This window comes from Pelecanus crispus, chromosome 4 (assembly GCF_030463565.1).
Source record: "Pelecanus crispus isolate bPelCri1 chromosome 4, bPelCri1.pri, whole genome shotgun sequence".
Classification (NCBI taxonomy): Eukaryota; Metazoa; Chordata; class Aves; order Pelecaniformes; family Pelecanidae; genus Pelecanus; species Pelecanus crispus.
In genome coordinates this window covers 35,937,009-35,957,840 of record NC_134646.1, presented here as the reverse complement: position 1 = coordinate 35,957,840, position 20,832 = coordinate 35,937,009, and the positions used below count along the sequence as shown (strand labels likewise).

Below are 20,832 nucleotides of genomic sequence, written 5' to 3'. Positions count from 1 at the left end.
AACTACCGAATTTGCTACAGCAAAGCAACAAATAACTCATTTGGAGTGCATTTGGAGGCACAGTCCTTTCCCTTTTCCCTGGGGGTGCAACCAGAGCTGCAGCACAGATCCTGAAGAGACGTGTGAAAGTTTGAGTGATACAGGCTGGCAGGGGAAGGGAGGATGCCCTGGCTGCTAGAGCTCTGGAAGAGTGGTACAACCCTGCCTTGCAAAGCCAGTCTCAAAGACAGACTCTGCGGTTACCTGCAGAAGCAGTCTGAGAGTTGATGCTAACATCTTCCCCTTCCTGGCTGCTGCGAGCTTGATTTCACATCCACAGCTAGGAAAGACCCGGTCTTTCCTTGCTGAGACACAGAAGGCACCATTTTGCTGCTCTTTCATCTACGCCGACAAAATGGTGATTCTGGAAGACAAGTATTTTAGATGACATCTCTATCACCCCAGACCGCTGATGCTTTTGCAACTGCCCACCTCCTCCTCTTGTGAAATACATGTGAACAGAACGGAAGAAGGAAGAATCAGAGAGAAGCACTCTTCAAGCACAGTCGCATGTGATCACAATCCCATTTCATATTTGCAGGGCATGAAAGCTACAATCCAAACGTAAGAGCACACCTACGAAGAGGGAGTTGTACCAAAGGTGCAACTTATTTCATATGATGGGAAAGCCTCTGGCAGTCAGAAAGGAGCTGTGTTCTCCTCTTCATGCATTCATATGACTCACATTAGTAACCCAGGAAGGAGGAAAGAAAGGGAAAAAAAAAAAAAAAAAAAAAAAAAAAGAGTCATTATTTCCAAAGGTTCACATGAAGGCGGAAGACACACATCACCTCTGGGAACACAGACGTGCTCACCCTGGCTCCAGACCCTGTGGGGCTGTGCTAATTACCGTCTCAGCAAACACATAAGGCGGCCAAGGCCTCCTGGGAGTCCTTCCATGGCACTTTGATCAGCCATGCTGCATGCGTGGTGATACCACCCAGGGAATCCCCGCCTAGCAAGCAAGTGGAGAAATTATCTCCTGTCCATGGTGACTAGTTGCCTGGCTGAATCAAAGACAGCCACAGCTGCGGGTTTTCTTTACTCATGCCTGAAGTGTCATAACTACTCCACTCCTAGAGGGAAAGGCAAAATATACTAGGTCACGTACACTGTGGAGGCACGAGCAGAGAACTTAACTTCTCAGTGTTCCTCAGAGACTGTTTTTTTTTAAAGCAATAAATTAGTTACACATTTTCCCTCTCTTGCTTTATTAAAATACCATACTCGCATTTTCCTGTTTCTTCCCTGTCAAAGCCCCCCTTTCACTACTAAAGCACAAACTAACAAAATTCCTGCTTGTACACAGAGACATACTCGGCAGTTGGCAAAGGGTTTGATCCCAGAGGTGCTGGACACCTTCAATTCATCTCAATTTCAAATGAAATTGAGGCTCATGGCACCCACAGAGTTCCCCCCGATTTCCCACTCTTAAGTGAGTCAGTGCAAAGAGGCCAACCAAGCAGGCACTCTGGCGATGAGAGCTAAGAAACAGTATTAAAATAAATGACATGCAATTTAACACGTTTGAGCTGCTGATCAGAATATTTTCACAGCATATATAAAAAAAATTTGTTTGTAAGAGCCATCAAAAGACAGAGTAGCAGATAGACAGCCTTTTTTCCAGCTGTGCTTTTCAGATCCAAATAATTATTTCCAAATAGTGATTGAAGTGGAAGAAAAGGGAGAAAGAAGGGAGTTCCTTTTAGACTGTGAAATACCCCATTTCTTTGAAGTGTAGGGCAGTCTAGCTTAATATTTGAGTGACCAGCCACCAAGAAATAAGTTATCCTGAAACACTCAGAGACTTAACAGTACTAAACAGCACATGAAAGTAACTTCAAGAATAAAACAATTAATTTTCTTCCTCTAAGTGACAATTAGAATTGGTACCCATCCAGTATTTCCCTTCCAGTTTCTCCGAATTTTACAGTTCCATGTTCAGGACAAAATTGCTTTCCTGTTGTTTTTGGCAAGGGAACATGATCACATAAAGATATACCCAGCCCACTCAGGTTTCCCTCTCTCGTTTCACTCATACGACCAGCCATCACACAATCCTACCTTCCCAGTTGTTGTCATCACACAGTGCTGTCAAATCCAGCCGAGGCACTTCTGACACAAAGCTGTTTTCCTGATCATCAGCATCTTGATTTCTTTGCAACTTGTTTTCAGGAATGCTTGCATGCTCTTGAATCTTCATACTTGAAGTCAGCTATATTCCCATACAACCACAGAAATGAGAGAGAAAGAAGAAAAAATGTTTCAGGAGGCAGAGGAGGAAAAAAAGAAGACCTGCAGTCACAGCAGCAGTAAGCTCACACTTTTAGCTAAAAAGGTCCAAACAAACAGACTCTGATGTTTCCAGCTCCAAATCCAAATCCCCTGCTGGGTGACCCCTATGTACTAATTGGTCACTCACACCGGTAAAAACATCTGTCCATCTGCCTTCGTTGAATTTTTCCTTCTTTAGAAAGCGACTGCAAGTTCCTGAGACTGCCTGCCCTGACAACTGCATGCAGCTGAAAAAGCCTCCAGTAATCGATTGGGATGAAAAGGGAGGGAGGAAGGCAGGGAGAAAGGGAGAGAGGGGGCGGCTACGTACACTTCCTACAGGAGCGCAACTCCTTGGAGCAACAACAAAAACGCTGCTGCTGTTGTAAGGCTGTAGCAATATGGTGTCTTCTAAAAAGCAGGCACCGGAGCTCCTGAGGTAGCAGGCGCAGACAGCAAGCAGTGCAGGCTACGTACACGAATGCTCTCATGCAGGCTGTGCTGGCTCAGATCAATTAGTGCCAGCTAAGCTGTGCTGGCTGCACATTCCCTGATTTCCTGTGGTTGTTTTCTAGCTGGGTGTGGGGAGTGCAGAACTATTTATGGAGGAGCTCCGGGTATTAAAGCAGCGTTGCGCAAATCCAAACGGCAGTGGGGTTTGGCATCTCAGCTGGAACTAGTGTGGACTCTGGGAAAAAGCCAAAAAATTCACACAAGCATCCAATGACTTAGGAAAAAAAAAAAAGGCAGAGTGCTGTCAAGTAAATGATTCATCGTTTAGCACTACCCAGAAGCAACTGCTGTTTGTCTCACCACTATTCACCCCTGCACATACCACACGTCGTGTGCATTTATGCAGAAATCACTGCCCTTCCCACAATCCAGATACACAGTGTACGTGTCTGTAATAGCGCTTGATGACACGAGCACTTTTGTCACTCTAAAATAAATTAGCTGTAATGCCTCACAGAGGGCAGTAGGGAAAAGGAAGTGTAAAGCATGTACATAAACATATAGTCTGATATGCATAAACCCACCAACAAACACACAGCTATCTGAATAGACAGCATTACATTACTACATAAACTATTTGATCTTGGTAACGGCAGCTTAGGCGTAATTCTCTCAAATACAGCCTAGCAGGTAGTCAATACACAGATTTCTCCCCTGCAGGTATTTTGATAATCTAGTTAGCAATGTGCACATGCTGATGTGTGAAGAAAACAGGCCTAAAGAAATAACCGGTACATTTGGACGTGTTTTACTTGTGAATCCAGAAGCATGGTCAAACTGTACTCAATCAATATCCTTTGCACATGCCACTAAGGCACATTTATTTTTTTTATCTGCATAAAGCTAATGATGTGTTTGGGGTTTTTTTCCCCCTTGAGCAGAGAAAAACAAGTAAGCTTCATGTAGAGAGGGAAAAAACCTGTCCAGTAGATAAATCATATGAACAAATGTTTTTATCTGGATTCAATCCCATCAATCCCTGCAACTGGACAGGGTGCTAGATAATCTCATCTAGGTTTCCTTTCCCACAAAAGGTTGGACCGGATGATCTTTTGACGTCCCTTCCAACTTGGGCTGTTCTATAGTTCTAAAAACCTGGGTGATGAACACCCTGGTATTTGTAAAGAGTGTTCTGCATTGTATTTGTATAAGGTTTGTATTTCCTTTTCATTTCAATAAATTGCCTTTTTGAAACATTATAACAAAAGGAAACACTAGATGACAGTTTGCCAAGCACGAGTAACTCGTACAGCTTGACACTAAATCTGATTACAAACGTGCTTATTGTGAGAGCTGTACATGGAAAAATGCTAATTCACCATTCAATATCTTTTAAGCTGGTTCCAGGTTGGGAGGACTTAAATATTTCTTTAAGGTCCAGTAACAAATTTCTTGCCAGGATCTAAATAGTCAGTGTACATTACAAACAGAAAGACTGGTCAGTGGCCAGAAACAGGCAGTCTTCTACATTTACTAAAGAACAAACTGTACCAGTTGATAAACTGCATTTAAATTGCCAGCACAGTATTTTAAGGCTGAAAGAAATAAAGCAGTAAGCTTCAAAATAGGTGCTATTTTTAATAACATCAAGATGCGTGAAGAGAGGAACTTATCTAGATTTTAACAATTTCAAAGGGAGCAACCTGAAAATATCATCTTGTCACCAGCACTGATACTAATTACAGAGTTAAATATCTTTCTATGAAGAGTGTATGATCTCGTGACTTATTAAGACTCTTAAAAGATATCTGTAGCAGATACAGCAGCATTTCCCAGATGGGTAAATATTTTCATTACAGATATATTAGAAAGACCATTATCAGTGTCGTCTTCCTTCTAAAGCCACTTCAGTTGTTGGAAATATTTAAAAGCTGTTTAAAACCAGGCCTGTGCTGTGCCTGCAGCCAGTTACTCTCCTTTCCTTGCTCACTGATGTAGCCTCTAATACAATGAATAAATCATTAGGTGTTCTGAAGAACAATGGTGGTACAAACCCAGGAGACTGAAGAAAGCAGATGTTTAACCTTTTTTGCATTAACGCTCCAAACCTATAGAGTGGTAGATAATTCAGTACTCCCATCACGTATTTTCCTATTTGATTTCCTGATGCCACCAGTTGCCAACCTCCAGGACAAAAATAAAGCAAGGGAGAACTACTGTGCTTCAGATATGATGTGCCACAATTTCTTATAAACCAAAGAGGCAGCAAGTTCATGATCTCAGTAGCAGTTGGCAGTCACAGTGCACTGCAGATATTACATAAATGACCACCAAAAAAAAAAAAACCCAACAAAATCTTCAAACTAGGCACTTGAGTTCTGCTTTTTAGAAGCTGCTTCTGCAGCCATGCGTTGCAGGTACCAGTAACTCCAGATCTAAGTGACTTGGGGATAAGTCAGCTGCTTTCATTCTCCCTGCTCCAAAGGAGATTCAGCATAAACAGTAGCTCAAGCAGCTAGAAATAAACAGTAACAGAAAGATCTTTGAATTCTGATCAGGAAGTTGTATTCTGTTCGATTACATGCGGGTTCAAATCAATTTTATTTAAAAGGCTTGCTTCCTCTATATCTGATCATCCATTAGAACCACAAGCAGAAAGCATCCTTAAGCACCTCTTGGTAATACAATCTGATGCAAGAACACAGACACTCTGCTGCCTGACTCCTGAGTCATGCCAATCCCCCTCTACACTTGTCATGTCAGTGTGAATCTTAAACACCTTTCCCTTATCAAAACCTGGGTACTAGAAACCTGTGGTTTTCAAATCAGAGTCTACATCCTGGAGCTTAGCTACTTCCAAGGGCAGATTATGAAGGCTACAAGAGCACTGAAAATTAATTCGGGACATGTTTCAAGGTATTTTTACTGTCTCATGGAGATCTGAGCCTGCACAACCAGTAGCTATAGCAAATTCCAGATACCTTTCCTAGTATCTTCAGACTGGAGACAGGGTGAGAAAGAGAAAAGAGTAAGAAAGTCCCCATCCCTTCCTCATCCTGAATGAGCTGTTTGTTACAAAAGGTATGTCTTTAAGCTGCCCTAAGCAAAAGGCTTATAAGGGACAAGGAATGTAAAACTACCCTGAAGGAATGTAACATTTTCTTGACCTCATAATTCCTATATAATACAATCTCTAGGTTAAGGCTATGTCTTCTCCTGCAATAAAATCCTAAATTTTAAAACTCTTCCTAAGGAGAAGTTTATTTTAAGATTATGATTTCATATTCAAATATACCTCCCCCAGACTAATTTAAAAGCTTAATGGGAGTATTTTGTGGCATGGCAGTGACAGCACCTTCTCCACACGCAAGGCAGTACGTGAGGAACAAGGTGTTGCAAAATCCACACTCTGGAGAACGCAACAGCTCATGAGCAAGTGCAGGATCACTGGGGATTACTGACCCTCTGGGAGCAAAGTACGAGATCTATCTAAGACCAGTCAGAGCAGTGATCAAAGGCAGCACTGAACACCCCTTGCAGAGGTTACGTGTTTCACTGTCCCATGAACTTCTCCAGCTACAACACAGCTGGTCAGAGCCCAGCTGTTAGCAAATAATCTCTTTTACCTTTCCTGCTAGATGGAAATAATACCTACCGGAAATGAAGTCTTTCAAAGGCAATAAGTGCATAGTGGCTTTTATTTAAAAAAAAAAAAAACAACACAGGAGGCTAGTTTAAAAATTCTATCAGCCCTCATTTAACTCCAGACGGCCAGAAAAACCAGACATTGTCCACAGCTGTTTTACTGTGCTCCTCTAAAATGGGTGCACAACTGAGGGAGAGGTGCCTCAGATAACTCTCCCTCGTATTTTAAATGCTTGGCTGTCTAGAGGTACTTCAAGCAAACCCAGATGAACCAGTGACTGCAAAGGCGTTCACCTAACTCAACCCCAGTCTTTGCTTTACTGAACGGTTAAGATGAAAACCGCCATAAATCAAATGCAGGAGGTGCGTGTGGAGCAGAAATGGAAAGTTGGGGAGAAAAACGTTGCCATGAATGTCACATCTCCCCTCCCAACATCCATCCCGACCACCAACCCTTAGAGAGAAGCAGGAGATGATCCAGTTTTCTAAGACAAATGGATGACAGACACCTATGTTCAAAGGCAACAGGCTGCATTGGGAAATCACAAATAAAATGATTTTAGAGAAACCAAGAGAGACAAGCTAATCTTACTACCCTGGGAGATAACCAGTCACACACCCTGTTTGCAATGATTAATAGAGGAACTTGGCGTCACTTAAACCAAAGTGCTGACTTCAGTGACGCTTCCCTTTTTGGCAAGGAGGGATTGAAGGGACTGAAGCAGATGCTTTCAGACTCCTCAGTGGTTGAGAGGCTCCCTAAATTCTGTAAATAAAAAGCAGAGGGAAGGGAAAGAAAAAGCAAATGCTAACTCCATTTCTCTGGGAGAAGCAAATTTTCACAGAACTATATGCCTAACTACTTATTTCTACTCAATAAAAAGCCTATTTAGAGACCACAAAACTGAAACACAAAACCCAAAAAATACCAACCTGAGAGTGCCTGAAAAAACCCTCATCGTTTTCACTTTCTTTGCTACAAAAAAACAAAAACAAACCAACATATTACAAATGCAAAACCAGACTTGTAACAAAAACAAGCAGGACTTCTGCACACACAGGTTTTTAGATTCTTGCTACAGCTGCACCCTTACTAATTCATCCAGTAAATTAAGAGACACTCTGGGCTGCAACACTTCAGGATGCTAAGCTATGTATTTTTGCTTCCTCTCAGGAGCTATTTGTGAAAAATATAATGTCATTTAATTCCAGTGCCCTTAATCCAAACCAATACAACTCTCCCAACAAACATAACTGTGGAGAGAAATTGTCAAGTCAGATGAGCAGAGTGGGGCTGTACAGCTCTTGCAGAAGAGCGAAGCACAAAGAAAAGGGCTGGATTCCCAACCCAGAGGCCAGGTGAGACAGGCCCTGCAGTCCCCTGTGTGGAGCGTGCTGGTTCAGGTGCTTCACAGCTGACTTCTTTTCAAGTCTGCACCATCAGCATCTTCAGTGCCATTCCTAACAGGCTGGGAAAAGAGTCTTGGTGGCGTATGCTGCTGGGCAGAGCCCACACAACATATGCAGTGCCTCCATACAGTTCTACTTTGAAGCTAACATGGTGGGTAATGCTGTTCTGCAGTGTAACTAAATGTCACCCTCACAGTCTGTGGTGGAAGATCTTTTAGGCTGTACTACAACCACAGGGAAAATAAAACACACATATATTTAAAAAAAAAAAAAAAATCACCTTTCTTCAGATAAAACTTCCATGTCATCAGGTCCTGTTCTGTCTATAGGCCTGGATGAGCTAAAGCTTTCCATACTCTGTAATACAGTAAATGTTAAAGCAGTAAGATACATAAGAGAAGCAGATTCAAAGTGCAGGCCATTAAACCGATCAAATATAGAAATATCCAACAGGACTTCTAGAAACAAGACAACAGACTACTGCCTGCTGCACATTTGTAAAAAAACAAACCCCACACTTCATTGCCCATAACCTGCAAAAAACCCAACTACCCACCGCTTCATCTCTTTCATCAGACAACCTCAAAACGTCTAACAGAATAATGCTGCATGGTACCCCGCCAGTTCCCATTTTACAGACAGGCTGAGCTTGAGAGCAATTCTGTGGTGTGTACAAGTCTTGTAAGAGCAGGTACCAAAATCCACAGCATCTTCCCAGCAGGACTCCTTATGCTCATCTTAGAAAATACTCCCCTTCTCAGCCAAACCCTTTACTAGTTTCTTCTTAAATGGGCAGAAGAATGCGAAGAAACTGCCATATCCACAGAGGTAATGTTAAGTTGTGATAATATGAGTGCAGGGCAAGAAATTCAACTGATTTTGACAACTTGTTCTGAAATTTGTCTTGGCTACCATTAGGAACTAACACCATTGTCCTCTTAAGAGCTCAAGTAAGTAGTGAAGACAAGCCATGTTGCCACTTTGAGCACATGTCCAGGAGGTCCTCCACCCTAGTTTTTGGGCAAGTCCCTCTTAAATAGGATGGAGTCAGTAGGATGGAGTGTGGCTCCTGTCCCGGCCCTGGGAACTGTGTGCACAGACCTCCTGGGGCAGTCACAGCCCTCTCTCACCTGCTACACCTCCAGTCCCATAAGGTGACACAGCTCAGTCGTTCCAGCCTTGCTTAATGTGATTCTTCAAGTCCTACTGGTACCTGGCTACCATGTCTCTGAAATGCAGTTACAAGCTTTTAATGCTTTGTGGTTGGTTTGCTCAGGAGAGTAAGCGGAACTGACAGTTTTTCCACCGCTGACTTACACTTTTGAGTCAGATGCAATTAGACAGCTAAGAGGACAGCTTCCACACACTGTCCTACATACTCTTTCAGGCTTTGAAAAGCAGGAAGGCTCAGAAAACAGTGGCTAAGAAGATATAACATCACAAACTTGTTTACATGACGAAGGCTTATTAGTAAATGCTAAGGTGCATGTTATGTCCTTTGACACGCCAAGTAGGTAGTCTAATTTGGGTTATTATTTAAAGTGTAAAGATGTAGCCAAAAGAAAGCTAAACCACCACACATCCCGCTGGCAGTCTCCAAAATGCAAGTATGAAATAAGCACACTCATGAAAACTTAAAAAGCAGCCTTTGCTCTTCAAAAAGAGCAGCGCTGCGCTCTCTGCAAGCTGTTTCATAACGATACTCCCAGTTGACAATCCCACTGCGATACTTCCTCTAGCAAAGCAAGCCACAACCACACTGATGGTGATCTTGGTCAAAGTGCTTTTCATGCAAAGTTAGTCCATTTTATGTTCCTTTCAGCCTTTGCCCCTCAAGAGATCCAAAAATGAGGGACAGGGCAAAGTCCAGTGGACACAGTTAAGTTCGAGGACATTTCTTCTGGGCACACTTTAAGACTTCATGACTGTTTTTCTGGTCCGCAGAAGAAGTGGACACTTCTGTCAGTCTTTCCCAAATCTTGAGTCAAATTCTCATTTACTTTTAAACTGCTTTACACTCCACAGGCACAGAGAAAAGTTGCAGAAAAGAGTGTAAGCCCTTGACCTCTGACGACCTTAAAGTCCACTGCTACAAGCAAAGATGCAAAGTGTGTGTTTGTCTATCTCACTGTGCTCTTTCATGAAGTAGCATGTGAGTAGGTTACTGATATTGAGCGCCAAATCTAAGCACAGCCTACCATTTTTGGCATCTTGTCTTCTTTTTATCACAAAGAGAAGCCAAATCCACCTCTCTAGAAGAATCTCTGCACAGTGTAAGGGCATCAGATCACTGCAATTTTGTGACCTAAACAAAATGAGTCCCAACACAATGTCATATTAAGAAGGAACTCACTCACAGCAGGCTCTAAAACTTAATCAAGTACAACTGAAGGAAATGCCCTATAGCTTAGAAGGACAGTCTTCTAGCTCGGAAGACACACCTTTCACTGTTACTAGTAAATATGTAATGCATGCCTGGTGCCAGGCACTGGGATGCATAGCACTTCCGCCACTATAAGCAGACCCTGCATTGAAACACAGTACAGTTTTTCAACTGCTGACACTATAATCAGTGTCTGGTTTGGTTGAGAGGGAAGGAGGATACATAATTTTTATTCTACAGCTTGTAAAAGTTGATAAACTGTCTTCTACTGTGAAGGTCACAAAAGAATATGCTGGGCAAATTCTACATTATTCCAGATTTTTAGGATGTTATATTGGTGTCATTCACCACCTCAGTAAAAGGTAGCTAGAGGGATCATCTTTTGGACCAACACACTCCAAAGTGTTTTGCAAATTGCAAACACCACAGTAACACACAGATTTCAGGGAGAAGGCATAAAACACCTTTCTCATCTCATTATCAAGAAGCTACCTGTGATCTACAGTTTCAGAACTTAGCAGGAATATAAAAATAAACCTGACCTAAACACGTGAACCTACATCTGAGGTTCCAACCTCCTTGCAAGGCTTCTGAAAGACTGAGAAAAAGACTGCATTTTTCTCTTTCCAAAATGCTTTGCTGAATTCAGAAGAAAAAAGCAAGAAGTCGTGGAAAGAGAAAATACCTCTGGATGGAGTAAGAGGATCATAGCAGAAATATGGCTTCTCAGTTGCCTCATCTCAAAGGTTACAAGTGCGGGATCCAGTGTTCTCCATAGTCCAAAATAGCCACTTACGCCAGTACTGTAGGCAAAAATGGCTACCCAAGGGAACCAGATGTGCACTGAAATTAAAGAGACTTTTTCCCACCCTAGTAGTAGGTGTCAAATAGTACAGCATGCTGGCTTACCACAGGGCTGTCCTGGTTGTCATTAAGCTCCGAAAGCTTGGTGCTGGATTTCTGCCGTTTTGGTTTATTCCTTTCACTAAGATATCCAGAGCTGTTGTCTTGTAATTTTTCTACTTCTTGAGCAGCTAGAATACAGTCTTCAAGATTGCTGAATCCAGAGGGAATGTTTTCTTTGTTGACGACTCCCCTAAAAAGAAAAGGGACATTACAAGAGGTTGTTTAAAACACTCTCCCGCTACATTTATTTCTCAACAGAGAAATGTATCATGCTGACTGGTGCAGTTCCGGCAACATCTTCTACACCCTGTGAAACCAGTATCTCTGGTTCTTCCTACTGCAGCAAAAAAAACCACACTGTACAATGCTAGATCCCACAGAGGAGTGAAAGCCAGGTGTATACACCTCAGGTGAGAAAGCTGTGAGGATCAACGTTTGGGACTTGATTCACTTCCCACTAAAGCCAATGCAGAGAATACCATTGACTGCATATGGAAGCTGGACTAGGTCCTGGCTGTCTGTGGTATTTTTATAGAGAATGTGCAGCATATTTTCCTTTGAGACACGTGCTTTTAATTTAGAAAAGTGATTCACAGCTGCAGTCCAAGGATCTCCTTTGGTGCATGACACCGCATAATCAGCCCTCTTACTCGTATTATCAAATGCAAGGGCAGGACTGTGCTGCTTTAGCCAAATGTTTGATTCCTACTTGGGAATTACACAAAACAGAAAAGGGAATGCATGTCTGCAATGGCAACACAACTGCTAGGACAGAGGACTGTTCTGCTATGTTAGGAAGTGAACCGGACAGCTACCTTTAAGTCATCACGTGATGCACTAGCCGGGACTCTCTGGGCTAGGAGGGTTTGTGCATGTTTTCCAGAAGCCTGGCATATGGCTTACCTTGCCCTGCACAATTAGCCTGTTGGGTCCTTCAGCATGCAGTTTTCCTTCACAACCCGTTTAGTAGTCTCTCTACTTTGTGCAATAACAAAGACGCACATACATAACACATCGCTACATTATGGGAACAGAGGAAACACAATGCATCTCATTCTTCACCATCCTACCCTGCCAGAGGCTAAAGGCAGGCTGCTTACACTCAACATAGAAACTGGAAAGTTTGCTATTGTACGCGCGACTGCCTTATACAGTGCTGTGTGACTCCAAAGCCTGCTTTCATGAACAGCAGAAGTTATCTAGACTTGCACTGGTGTGACAAGAAACGTTACTCTGTAGTATCTGGACAGTGCCAGCATGACAAAGTATTCAGATCAAAAACAAAACCAGAAAGTTTCAGTAATTTTCTAGATCACGAATCTCTGGGTTTTGTTGGTGAAAGAGAGCTACAAAGAGGTATTATACATCTATGATTAAACTTCTTAGATGACACATTTGCCTTTGTGGAAGTTTTTACAAACCCTTGAGCAGACCAATTACATATACATAGCCTGTAGATCATGTAGTCTGCAAAGTCTGGGAGTTCATGTATGTGTTTTTGCGATAAACGCTCTTCCTAGCTGAAGTCCCATCTTGTGACATTACAAATCCTCTTGTGATCCATCACAAGGCAAGGAGATGAAGTCACTGACAATCAAAACAACAACAGAAAGAAGTTTTAAAAGGAATTCCCAATTTTGCTAATTCACCCAAAGGAGTTCCAGCAATCTGACCTAAGGGAACCAGGGAAAACAATTTGAACCCTAGCCAGCATTTGAAACTTCCGATGTGCTTTAAACCCTTGGCTCCAGCTTTATGGACCAAACCTGAACAAGTGTGTCAACCCTATCTAAAGGCAGCTCTGTAATGCAATGTTGAAAAAACAGCCCTGCAGTACTATATGCTTCCAAACACGTACACTAGCCTGTCTCTGACCTACTTACCTGAGAAGCCTGTCAGCAGGGCTACTAAACAAGAAAAACTACTTCAGAGCTGCTGCCAGATACTTTGGTGACTTGAAAGTGCTAATTTCCCAGACCATCTTCACAGCGTATTTTCCTGCAGTATGGAAATGGCCTTTTATTTTGTAACTATTTTTTTTTTTTTTACAACAGTGTCATTGACACATTTTGGGAAAAAGCATGGCTGCAATATTAACATGAGGTACTGACGGTTATGCACCTGTATAAAAGTGGCTTCGTACGGGAAGGTGCAGATCCAATAGGAGTTGGGGAATTCAGCACCCAGGAAAAAAACCAATGAGACTAGATGTTTATTTCAGAATCTAACTTGAAACCCTAGCAATCCAGTACTACAGTCAAGTATACACATTCTTTACAAGAACTAGTGCTGCGTTAAAGCTAGACATATGTGTAAGCACTGATTAGATCATGGCCTTGCAATGTCTGTAGTTAGTTCCTCAAAGACAGCTATGCCTTGGGCAAGTGTTGTTAAGGCTGTGGTGGTAATACATTTGTACCACGCAGTATGTGCCACAAGTAGAAGAGTATGAAAGGAAAAATAGGTATAATTTTTACTCTCTGACAGACATGTAATGAAATTCACTACTAAAACATGTTTAAACTTTGTGTAACAGGGTGGATAAAAATTCTTAAAATTCTGATTAATCAAAAAGAAGATTTTCTACTTCCAGAAAAACTCCCAGGGCTCCTCAGTAAACCCAAACATAAGCTGTGCCTCCACATACAAAAGGGGAACTTGATCTCATTTTTGAAGAAATTCTGAATTCAGAAAAGCATCTAAACCCAATGTTTTTGTCTAAAGAAAGTTACAGGCAATAGGGCCAACTGCTTGGGAATTTCCAGTAAAGCAATAAATACTGTAATTAAACGATTCCAAATAATTAATATAGTTAAAAACTCTACTACACTGTGTAAAAATACCCAGATTCTTATCATGCTTTGCCCCACACCATGACCTCTAATAAACTCTACCTTTCCCAGCTCTAAGTGATGCAATGGAGCTCTGCACAGGCACTGCAGTCTGCTCTGCACTTTCAACTCAGGGCAAGGGCCACTGCATTTCATAACAGAACTAAGAATTGCCTTGATAAGAGGACACGACTAGGGTACACTTAATCAAATATACTTTCCAAAACAAAGAAATCAGGCTCGTACATGTCTCTGTTTCTCCGGGCTTCCTCCTGCTCTTTGTGGTGTCGCCTCCTCTGCCTGGCAGACACATTAGAAGAGGCTGAAGACGTTCCCGATTCAGAGTCCTCTGAACTCTGGCCGCCTGAGCCATGAACATCAAAGAGATGCTGCTCCACGGCTGAGCGGATTGTCTTCTCTAAATACCTGTCAAGCCGAAAAATAAGGTCAATTGAGCTCAAAGACTTTGTGGAGCTCCCTCTCTGCAACAAGAAATAAAGCAAGGGTATCCGAGGGTTGTGTTTTATTATGATGGCAAGGCAGTATAGAACGTCCTAGGGCTGTGACATCTGCAAAGAGCTAAGCCAAAATCTTCAGATACCCTGATGTCAGGTCCCTTAGAAGAGCCGAGCCTTCCTAATTCACCTTGCTCTTTTTTATTTCTACAGATTTTTGAACCATCAGTAAAACAGCTAATTTCCTTATTGCAACTATAGACACTGGTGCCTAACTTTCATCCTCCACTTTAATAGTCCTTGCCCTGACAAAATTGTATTTGATACCCAGCCATGCTGACACTGGTCAAGTCTCTTGTGCAGTCTGAGCTCAGTAAGGCAATGGATCATCTGCAAGAAGGTGATTCACTGCTGTCTCACAGGGGGATGAGAACATGCAAACAGTACCTCAGTACAAACTCCTCGTATGCTTAACTCCGTGACCAAGCATGGATTTGGTTCTGAGTTCATGCTGTTTTCGCACTGTTCTTGTGCCATGAACGCACCCCTAACTTACTCTGGTGTGAGATCACCATCACACCCGCTGGCAGTAAGAGGGCTTCCACACAAGCTGCAGCAAGGGACCCTCTGCAGTTGCATCAATTAAAGATGTGAGACTATTTGAATTTTCAACAAAACCAAATCTCCTTCATTTTGGTACTGACATTTTTGTGTACTATTTCCTTTCTTCCTTCCTTAATCAGAGGAAGTTTTTATGGGCAAAATCTAATTTTTTTTTTTGCGAAAAGATCATTTGGAAACGCATCTTTGTATATGCTCACCCCATCCCTGTTTCTTGCAATGCTTTAAGTAGTCTGCTGAAGAATGAGTTTTTCAAACACACCTGTCCAAAGTCCATATATAGCTTCTAGTGCTTTTTCATAACTAAAAAAGTTATTTGCAGGATTTGCTGGTTAATTTTCAACTGAGTAGCTATGAGTATGGGAACCTGTACCTGGGCTGACTTCTCCAGATAATTTACAAAAGTTGTTGCTAAGTTGCTATAGTTGTAAGTCTGCTGAGACTGCAGTTCCTGAGAAAGTCAAAAGATCTTAGAAACTGCAAAAAAACACATGGTTTAACTAGGCAAGTATGTCCGTTTCACGTATTGACAAGAATCAGTTCTGCAAACCCATCAGCCATTGGGAATTTCCAGCTCTGGCAAGGGAGCCAACCCGTTAGCTCTGCAGCTCCCAGTTATGGTAGTGGGGTCGAGCCCCATCCTCTACTGGGATGCAACAGGGCACAAACAAGAGCAAGAGGATGACACAGTGCGAATGGCTTTTCTAAATATGCAAGTTCTGCTGAACCAAAATGTCACAGGCACAGTGAGAGGAAAGAACCAAGGGCCTGAGAATTTTTCAGAAGGAAGTGATTTATTATCATTGCAGATGCTTTGGTTTGGGAAACACTTGTCTTTGTTTGTTTGTGTAAGAAGAATCCTTAAAGAGAAATCAAAGAATAACCAGCGATACTTTAAAAAGTTCCAATATACAAAAAAGTAGCTACAAAATGGTAAAAAAGACACTTACTCTCCTGTAGCAGGAATGTTACTACTGACTTGTGATACGTGGGCACTGTGTAAAAGAAAAAAAAAGGAGGAAGTTAGATCTAATTATCACAATAAGGTCTTAAAAAATCCTTGCTCTTTGCAGCACTAAGATTTAAAGGTCTGAGCTGTCTCAACAACAATTGCATGCGCATGCCACAAGTTTTCCCCTTAAGGAATTTTCACTCCCACGGTGACGTGTCACATTTTGACAATGCCAATATCCTCAAGAATTAATTTCCCTGTCATTCCCTTGCAGCAGGCCAAGGTCTAACGGAAAGTATTTCAACCTCAGCACGTTGCAGGTTCTTTTTGCTTTCTTCTTAGCTTTCTGCTGCTGCGGGTTGTTTTAGTCTCATCCCAAAAGTCCTCGCGTTTTGAGGCCAACTTGAAAATGTATACACTTTTCCCCTAAGTAAGGGGTCTTACTACTTAAAGATTCTTAAATATTAACGGAGGACAAAGGCAAAATACAGGCTTTGCAGAGTTCTCCACCTGCCACTCTCTGATACTCATGTTCTTTGCTTCACGTTTTTAAAAATAAAATGTATGCTCTCTCCTTTCCCTTTTCCCTCAGTCTGTTTTCAGGCTCAGGAAGAGCTGACGTGACTGTAGGTGTCATTGCTTGCTGTTTAAAGCCCTTCCGAACAAGCTGACGTGCCACCTCGCACAGCTGTCAGTGCTTTCCTCTCTCTGCCAAGCTAAGTCCCATCCTGCTCCCTCTTCCCCCACACTGACTCGGCTCTGCAGATAAGGTGACACTTTTTGCCTAAGTTACAGGCCTAGGGGTTTAATTTCGATTTATCCCTGTTATCAGCAGAGGACTTAGCAGTACAACTGGCTGATATATCCCAATAAAATGGCACTGTGTGGCCAGGCTGGATGCAAGATGTGCTTCCTGGCAAAACAGCCATTCATTGCTTTCAGTCTTTACCAGTTTCTCCCAAACTGTTTCAATGCAGAAGAACCAACAACAGCCGACTTCTCTTCACTAACCACAGGTTTCCTCTCTGCTTCCCTCAAAATATTTCACACTTCACTGTACAGATCTAGAGCTAGCTAAGAAGCTGCAGCACTCAGCTGCAGATGATAACCACGCTGCGGCTTTCTTGGGTTTGAGTGTCACTTGTGGCGGAAGGCAGGTGACAGACGACGAGAAAGGTAAACAAGGGGCCACTACAGCCAGTTTAACAAAACCAACAGGATAGCCTAACTCCTGTAGTGAAGTACAAACCCCACAAAAACCCAGCTGCAAATCAGACCCACAATACGCTTCAGCTTCCTTTGGCTGAGCCAGTGTGTTCACCTCGGTGTGGGTAAAGCAGTGTGCCCTAACCACACACGCATCCCTTCCAGTGCCGGCTTCCCTCGGTGCTCATCTCCAGCCCAGCCACAGGACCCCGGAGCGGGGGCACGGCATGAAAGCAGTCACGGATTTGCCAGTATATCCCACATGACCTGCACAGCATCTGTGTCATTCCCATGATTTCATGAACAGAAGACATACAAACAAGTATTACTGTACTTATTATTATGGATGTGCAATGTGCATATAGAGAAAAAAAAAAAAAAAAAAAAAGGAAGATCTCTTCCCACATGTACCGTCTTGACTATTAACTACTGGATGGCTTTGCAATTGGAAGTGCACATTTCAAGCACCCTACTCACTTTCCTGTTCACTCAAATAAACTATTTGGCCTCTTCCCAGCCCGAAACTATTTTTTAAGACCTGGCCTCCCATGGGAGATGGATTAGCAAGCAAGATGCTAGTGTGGTAGGCTAAACCACATTATAAGATACAATTCATGCGCTGGCTACTGTTCCTACATGCGTGGGAGTTAAGTTAATATTGTATCAACTTTCTATAATATTTACATGCAATCCATACTGAGCGGGGGTGGCTTTCATATCACACCTTTCTTGTCTGTTTTCATGTCAGGAAAGTGGTAGTGGAGGGGGAGATAGGATTGTTTGGATTCTAGTTTTTTTAAAAACAACCCTAGGATGTAGGTATATCTACCCATCAAGCAAGACAAGATCTCAGGAAACAGCTCTTCCTTCTATTTCCAACAGGATTAATACTGTGCAAAAATGCAAACTCCTGTTTCACATAAACTTAATGAAAGGCTAGATACTGTATGCAAGCAAAACTTCATGCCATTAACTCTGCCTGCAGTGTTCAAGGCCAACAGTCACTACCTGCAAACCATTCGCATCATTACTGAAAAGACACCAGCTCCTTTACACAAAAAGTAGTAAAAAGAAGAAAAAAAGATTAAGCTGCAAAAATAGATATATATATAAAATAATATATACTACACTATATATATACTATAATATAGTAAAATGCCAAAAATTTTCATAACACCCCAATAAATTCTGTAGTTGTCTAATTCTCAGTTACCTGTGTGCTTCACTAACATCAATTCAGTTTTAAGTCCATTAACCTTGCTAATTCATAATGATGCACATCTGCATAACAATTACTTTGTGGTATCTAGAAAAGCCCTACTCGGACAATATAGACTCTGTCGGAAAGCCAGCAATATGGTGATTTTCAAGCTACCAACAAATAACAGGGAGATACGTATACAGCTACATGCCGGCTGAGTGGATGACTACAAAATGAAGCTCTGACATTCTGATTTCATTATATTTCCCTTCTAAATACTGCTTCCTTGTATACCGAATATAACTTTATTCTGAGCCCTGTGATATTTTAATGCTCTTTAATTAGCCGCCTCTCAGTAAGACGGAGATTTTAAATCAGAGTTTTTCCAGATACACTAAATTTTTTTTGATTCCACAATTGGTAACTTTCCTTGCTATTTCATTTTGAAGCTTAATTTAAATGCATTGCTAAATCACTTGATTTACTCTCCACCAACCTTTTTTAAATCAAGGAAATTCACATCCAAAACAAATGGTGGAGTGGAGAGAGTTACACAGTGGCTTTAGGATTGCAGCCTGCCCAGCGACAGAGCAGGAGGAGGTGCTCGAGCTCGTTAGCAAACTCAGGGAAAGGCACAGCCCTGTAAGGATTTCACAGCCCAGAAGAGCAACCAGGCAGGCGGGGTGTATCCTGCGGGGTTTTCCAAACTTCTTGGGTGGCGAAAGTCGCTCTGCTGTTGGATTTACGCTTCAGGGAGCAGGCGAGGCGAGCCGTGCCCAGAAAAGCCCTCTTGGCGTGCCCGCCTGTGCGGGCAGCTGCCTCGGAAGGGCTGCTTTGCTCAGTAAATCCTCTGGACAACGGGAACTCATGTTCTGCTTCGGTTAGTTATTTTCTCCTCATGTCTGCTCCATTTCACTGACACCTATGGTCAATTATCTCCACAGCTAGATTATCTTTATTAAATTATGCAGCTGCTGTAGAGCACACTGAGAAATAGCAACTTTCAATAGAAATTAAAGCTTCTCCTCAGGTGACAGCATCAGGAAAGCCTTCCAGTGCTGAGGACTTTTACTTTCAGAGAGCTAGCCACAAAACCTGCATGAAGGCACACAGCTGTTTTAAGCGCTATAAACTTTTGAACTGGCTTCTTATGACCCTCACGCTTTTCCTTTTGGGAAGTCTGACCTCTAGCACATCCCAGTGTTGTCTAACTTGTTTACCAAAGTCTTTTGCTCACTTTCAGAGGTGCCCCGTCAGCTCTGGATAACATCTTGCTTCACACGTAAGGTAAATTCTTACTGCATGGCCTCTTCTCGCATTCCATTTCAACCTCAAGTATGGGAAGGTGGTATTTTTTATCACCTTTAAACACATTAAATCTCTGCCCCCCCCCCCCCCCCCCCCCCCAACTAGCACTCACTAGGTTTAAAGATATGCACCAGAGTGAGAATTATCTCATGCAATACCTGCACCCTGTTTGGTCTACAGTGGGAATCTTGTGACAGCTGAGTTGGACATCAAACCCCATCTCCTGTTTTTCTCATGCAAGGCACTACTGAGCAAAATGTATTAGCATCCAGGTATTAGAAGAGCAAAGTAAAAACATCAACCAGAGCAAACTGACTTACTGGCATAGTATTTTCCCAGACTGGGTTTTCATTTATGAAGTCAATGAATTAATTCCTGACCATACTTAATGGCCTAAATCATAAGCTATACTTGCAATCTGGAACTAAGGCCACTCATTGCTGAGATTTGTTTACAATCCATCTGCTTTATTCAGGAAGCAAAGCTATTTTTTTTTTCCTGTTTTTGTTTTTTTTAAAAGCCAAGCACAACAGTAAGAAAGCCTCAATAGATGCCAAAACTTTTTACCACTTTGCCATTCCAGCAAAGCAGAGGATGTTTAAATGGCTTTGACATTTCAGATAGGAAATTTCTGAAGTCCTCCCGAATATATTATTCCAACCCGTGACCTGGGAAATTCCTTTTTCATAAGTATTTATATAGTCTAAACATTATTCACTCTCCACAACTGTTGCACACTGCAACATGCAGTAGTGCAGACTCACATGGGATCTATTTTGACAACTACTTCATTTGACACACATTCCCCAAAGAGAAGGATTGTGTCCACATATAAGATGTGAAAATAATGAGTTTAAAAATAAGGAGATGTGCTCTTAGTTACAGGGATGTCCCATCACACAGAGGATGCACTTTTAGTGTTTTCTCAGCACCTTCATGGTTTCACAGGCTCAGATCCAATTATCCTTCCTTTAAATGCGGTACATTATTTTTGACACTACCTTCTTACTATGCAGAAAACTAACCCCACTAAAAGCAACTGTCTTGTTTTCTTCAGGATTCCTGCTGTTTTTCGCTTGCATTGGGATCACCCTTTATGATGGGTGCACACTGACACCTACTGCTTGGAGCCGAGACAACCCTGTCAA

At 42.2% G+C, this 20,832-nt stretch overlaps 1 protein-coding gene across 1 annotated transcript in view; it reads right to left on the bottom strand.

The window, feature by feature from the left end:
• FAM13A (family with sequence similarity 13 member A) overlaps positions 1–20,832 on the bottom strand; it is a 135,505-nt gene that overhangs the window by 22,013 nt on the left and 92,660 nt on the right. The window contains exons 10-16 of the mRNA XM_075709479.1: positions 15,968–16,012; positions 14,188–14,367; positions 11,114–11,300; positions 8,102–8,178; positions 7,345–7,387; positions 4,821–4,828; positions 2,104–2,243 (exon numbers count right to left, since the gene is read on the bottom strand). Coding sequence (XP_075565594.1) covers positions 2,104–2,243; positions 4,821–4,828; positions 7,345–7,387; positions 8,102–8,178; positions 11,114–11,300; positions 14,188–14,367; positions 15,968–16,012 — 680 coding nt within the window. The remainder of the gene's footprint in view (positions 1–2,103; positions 2,244–4,820; positions 4,829–7,344; positions 7,388–8,101; positions 8,179–11,113; positions 11,301–14,187; positions 14,368–15,967; positions 16,013–20,832) is intronic.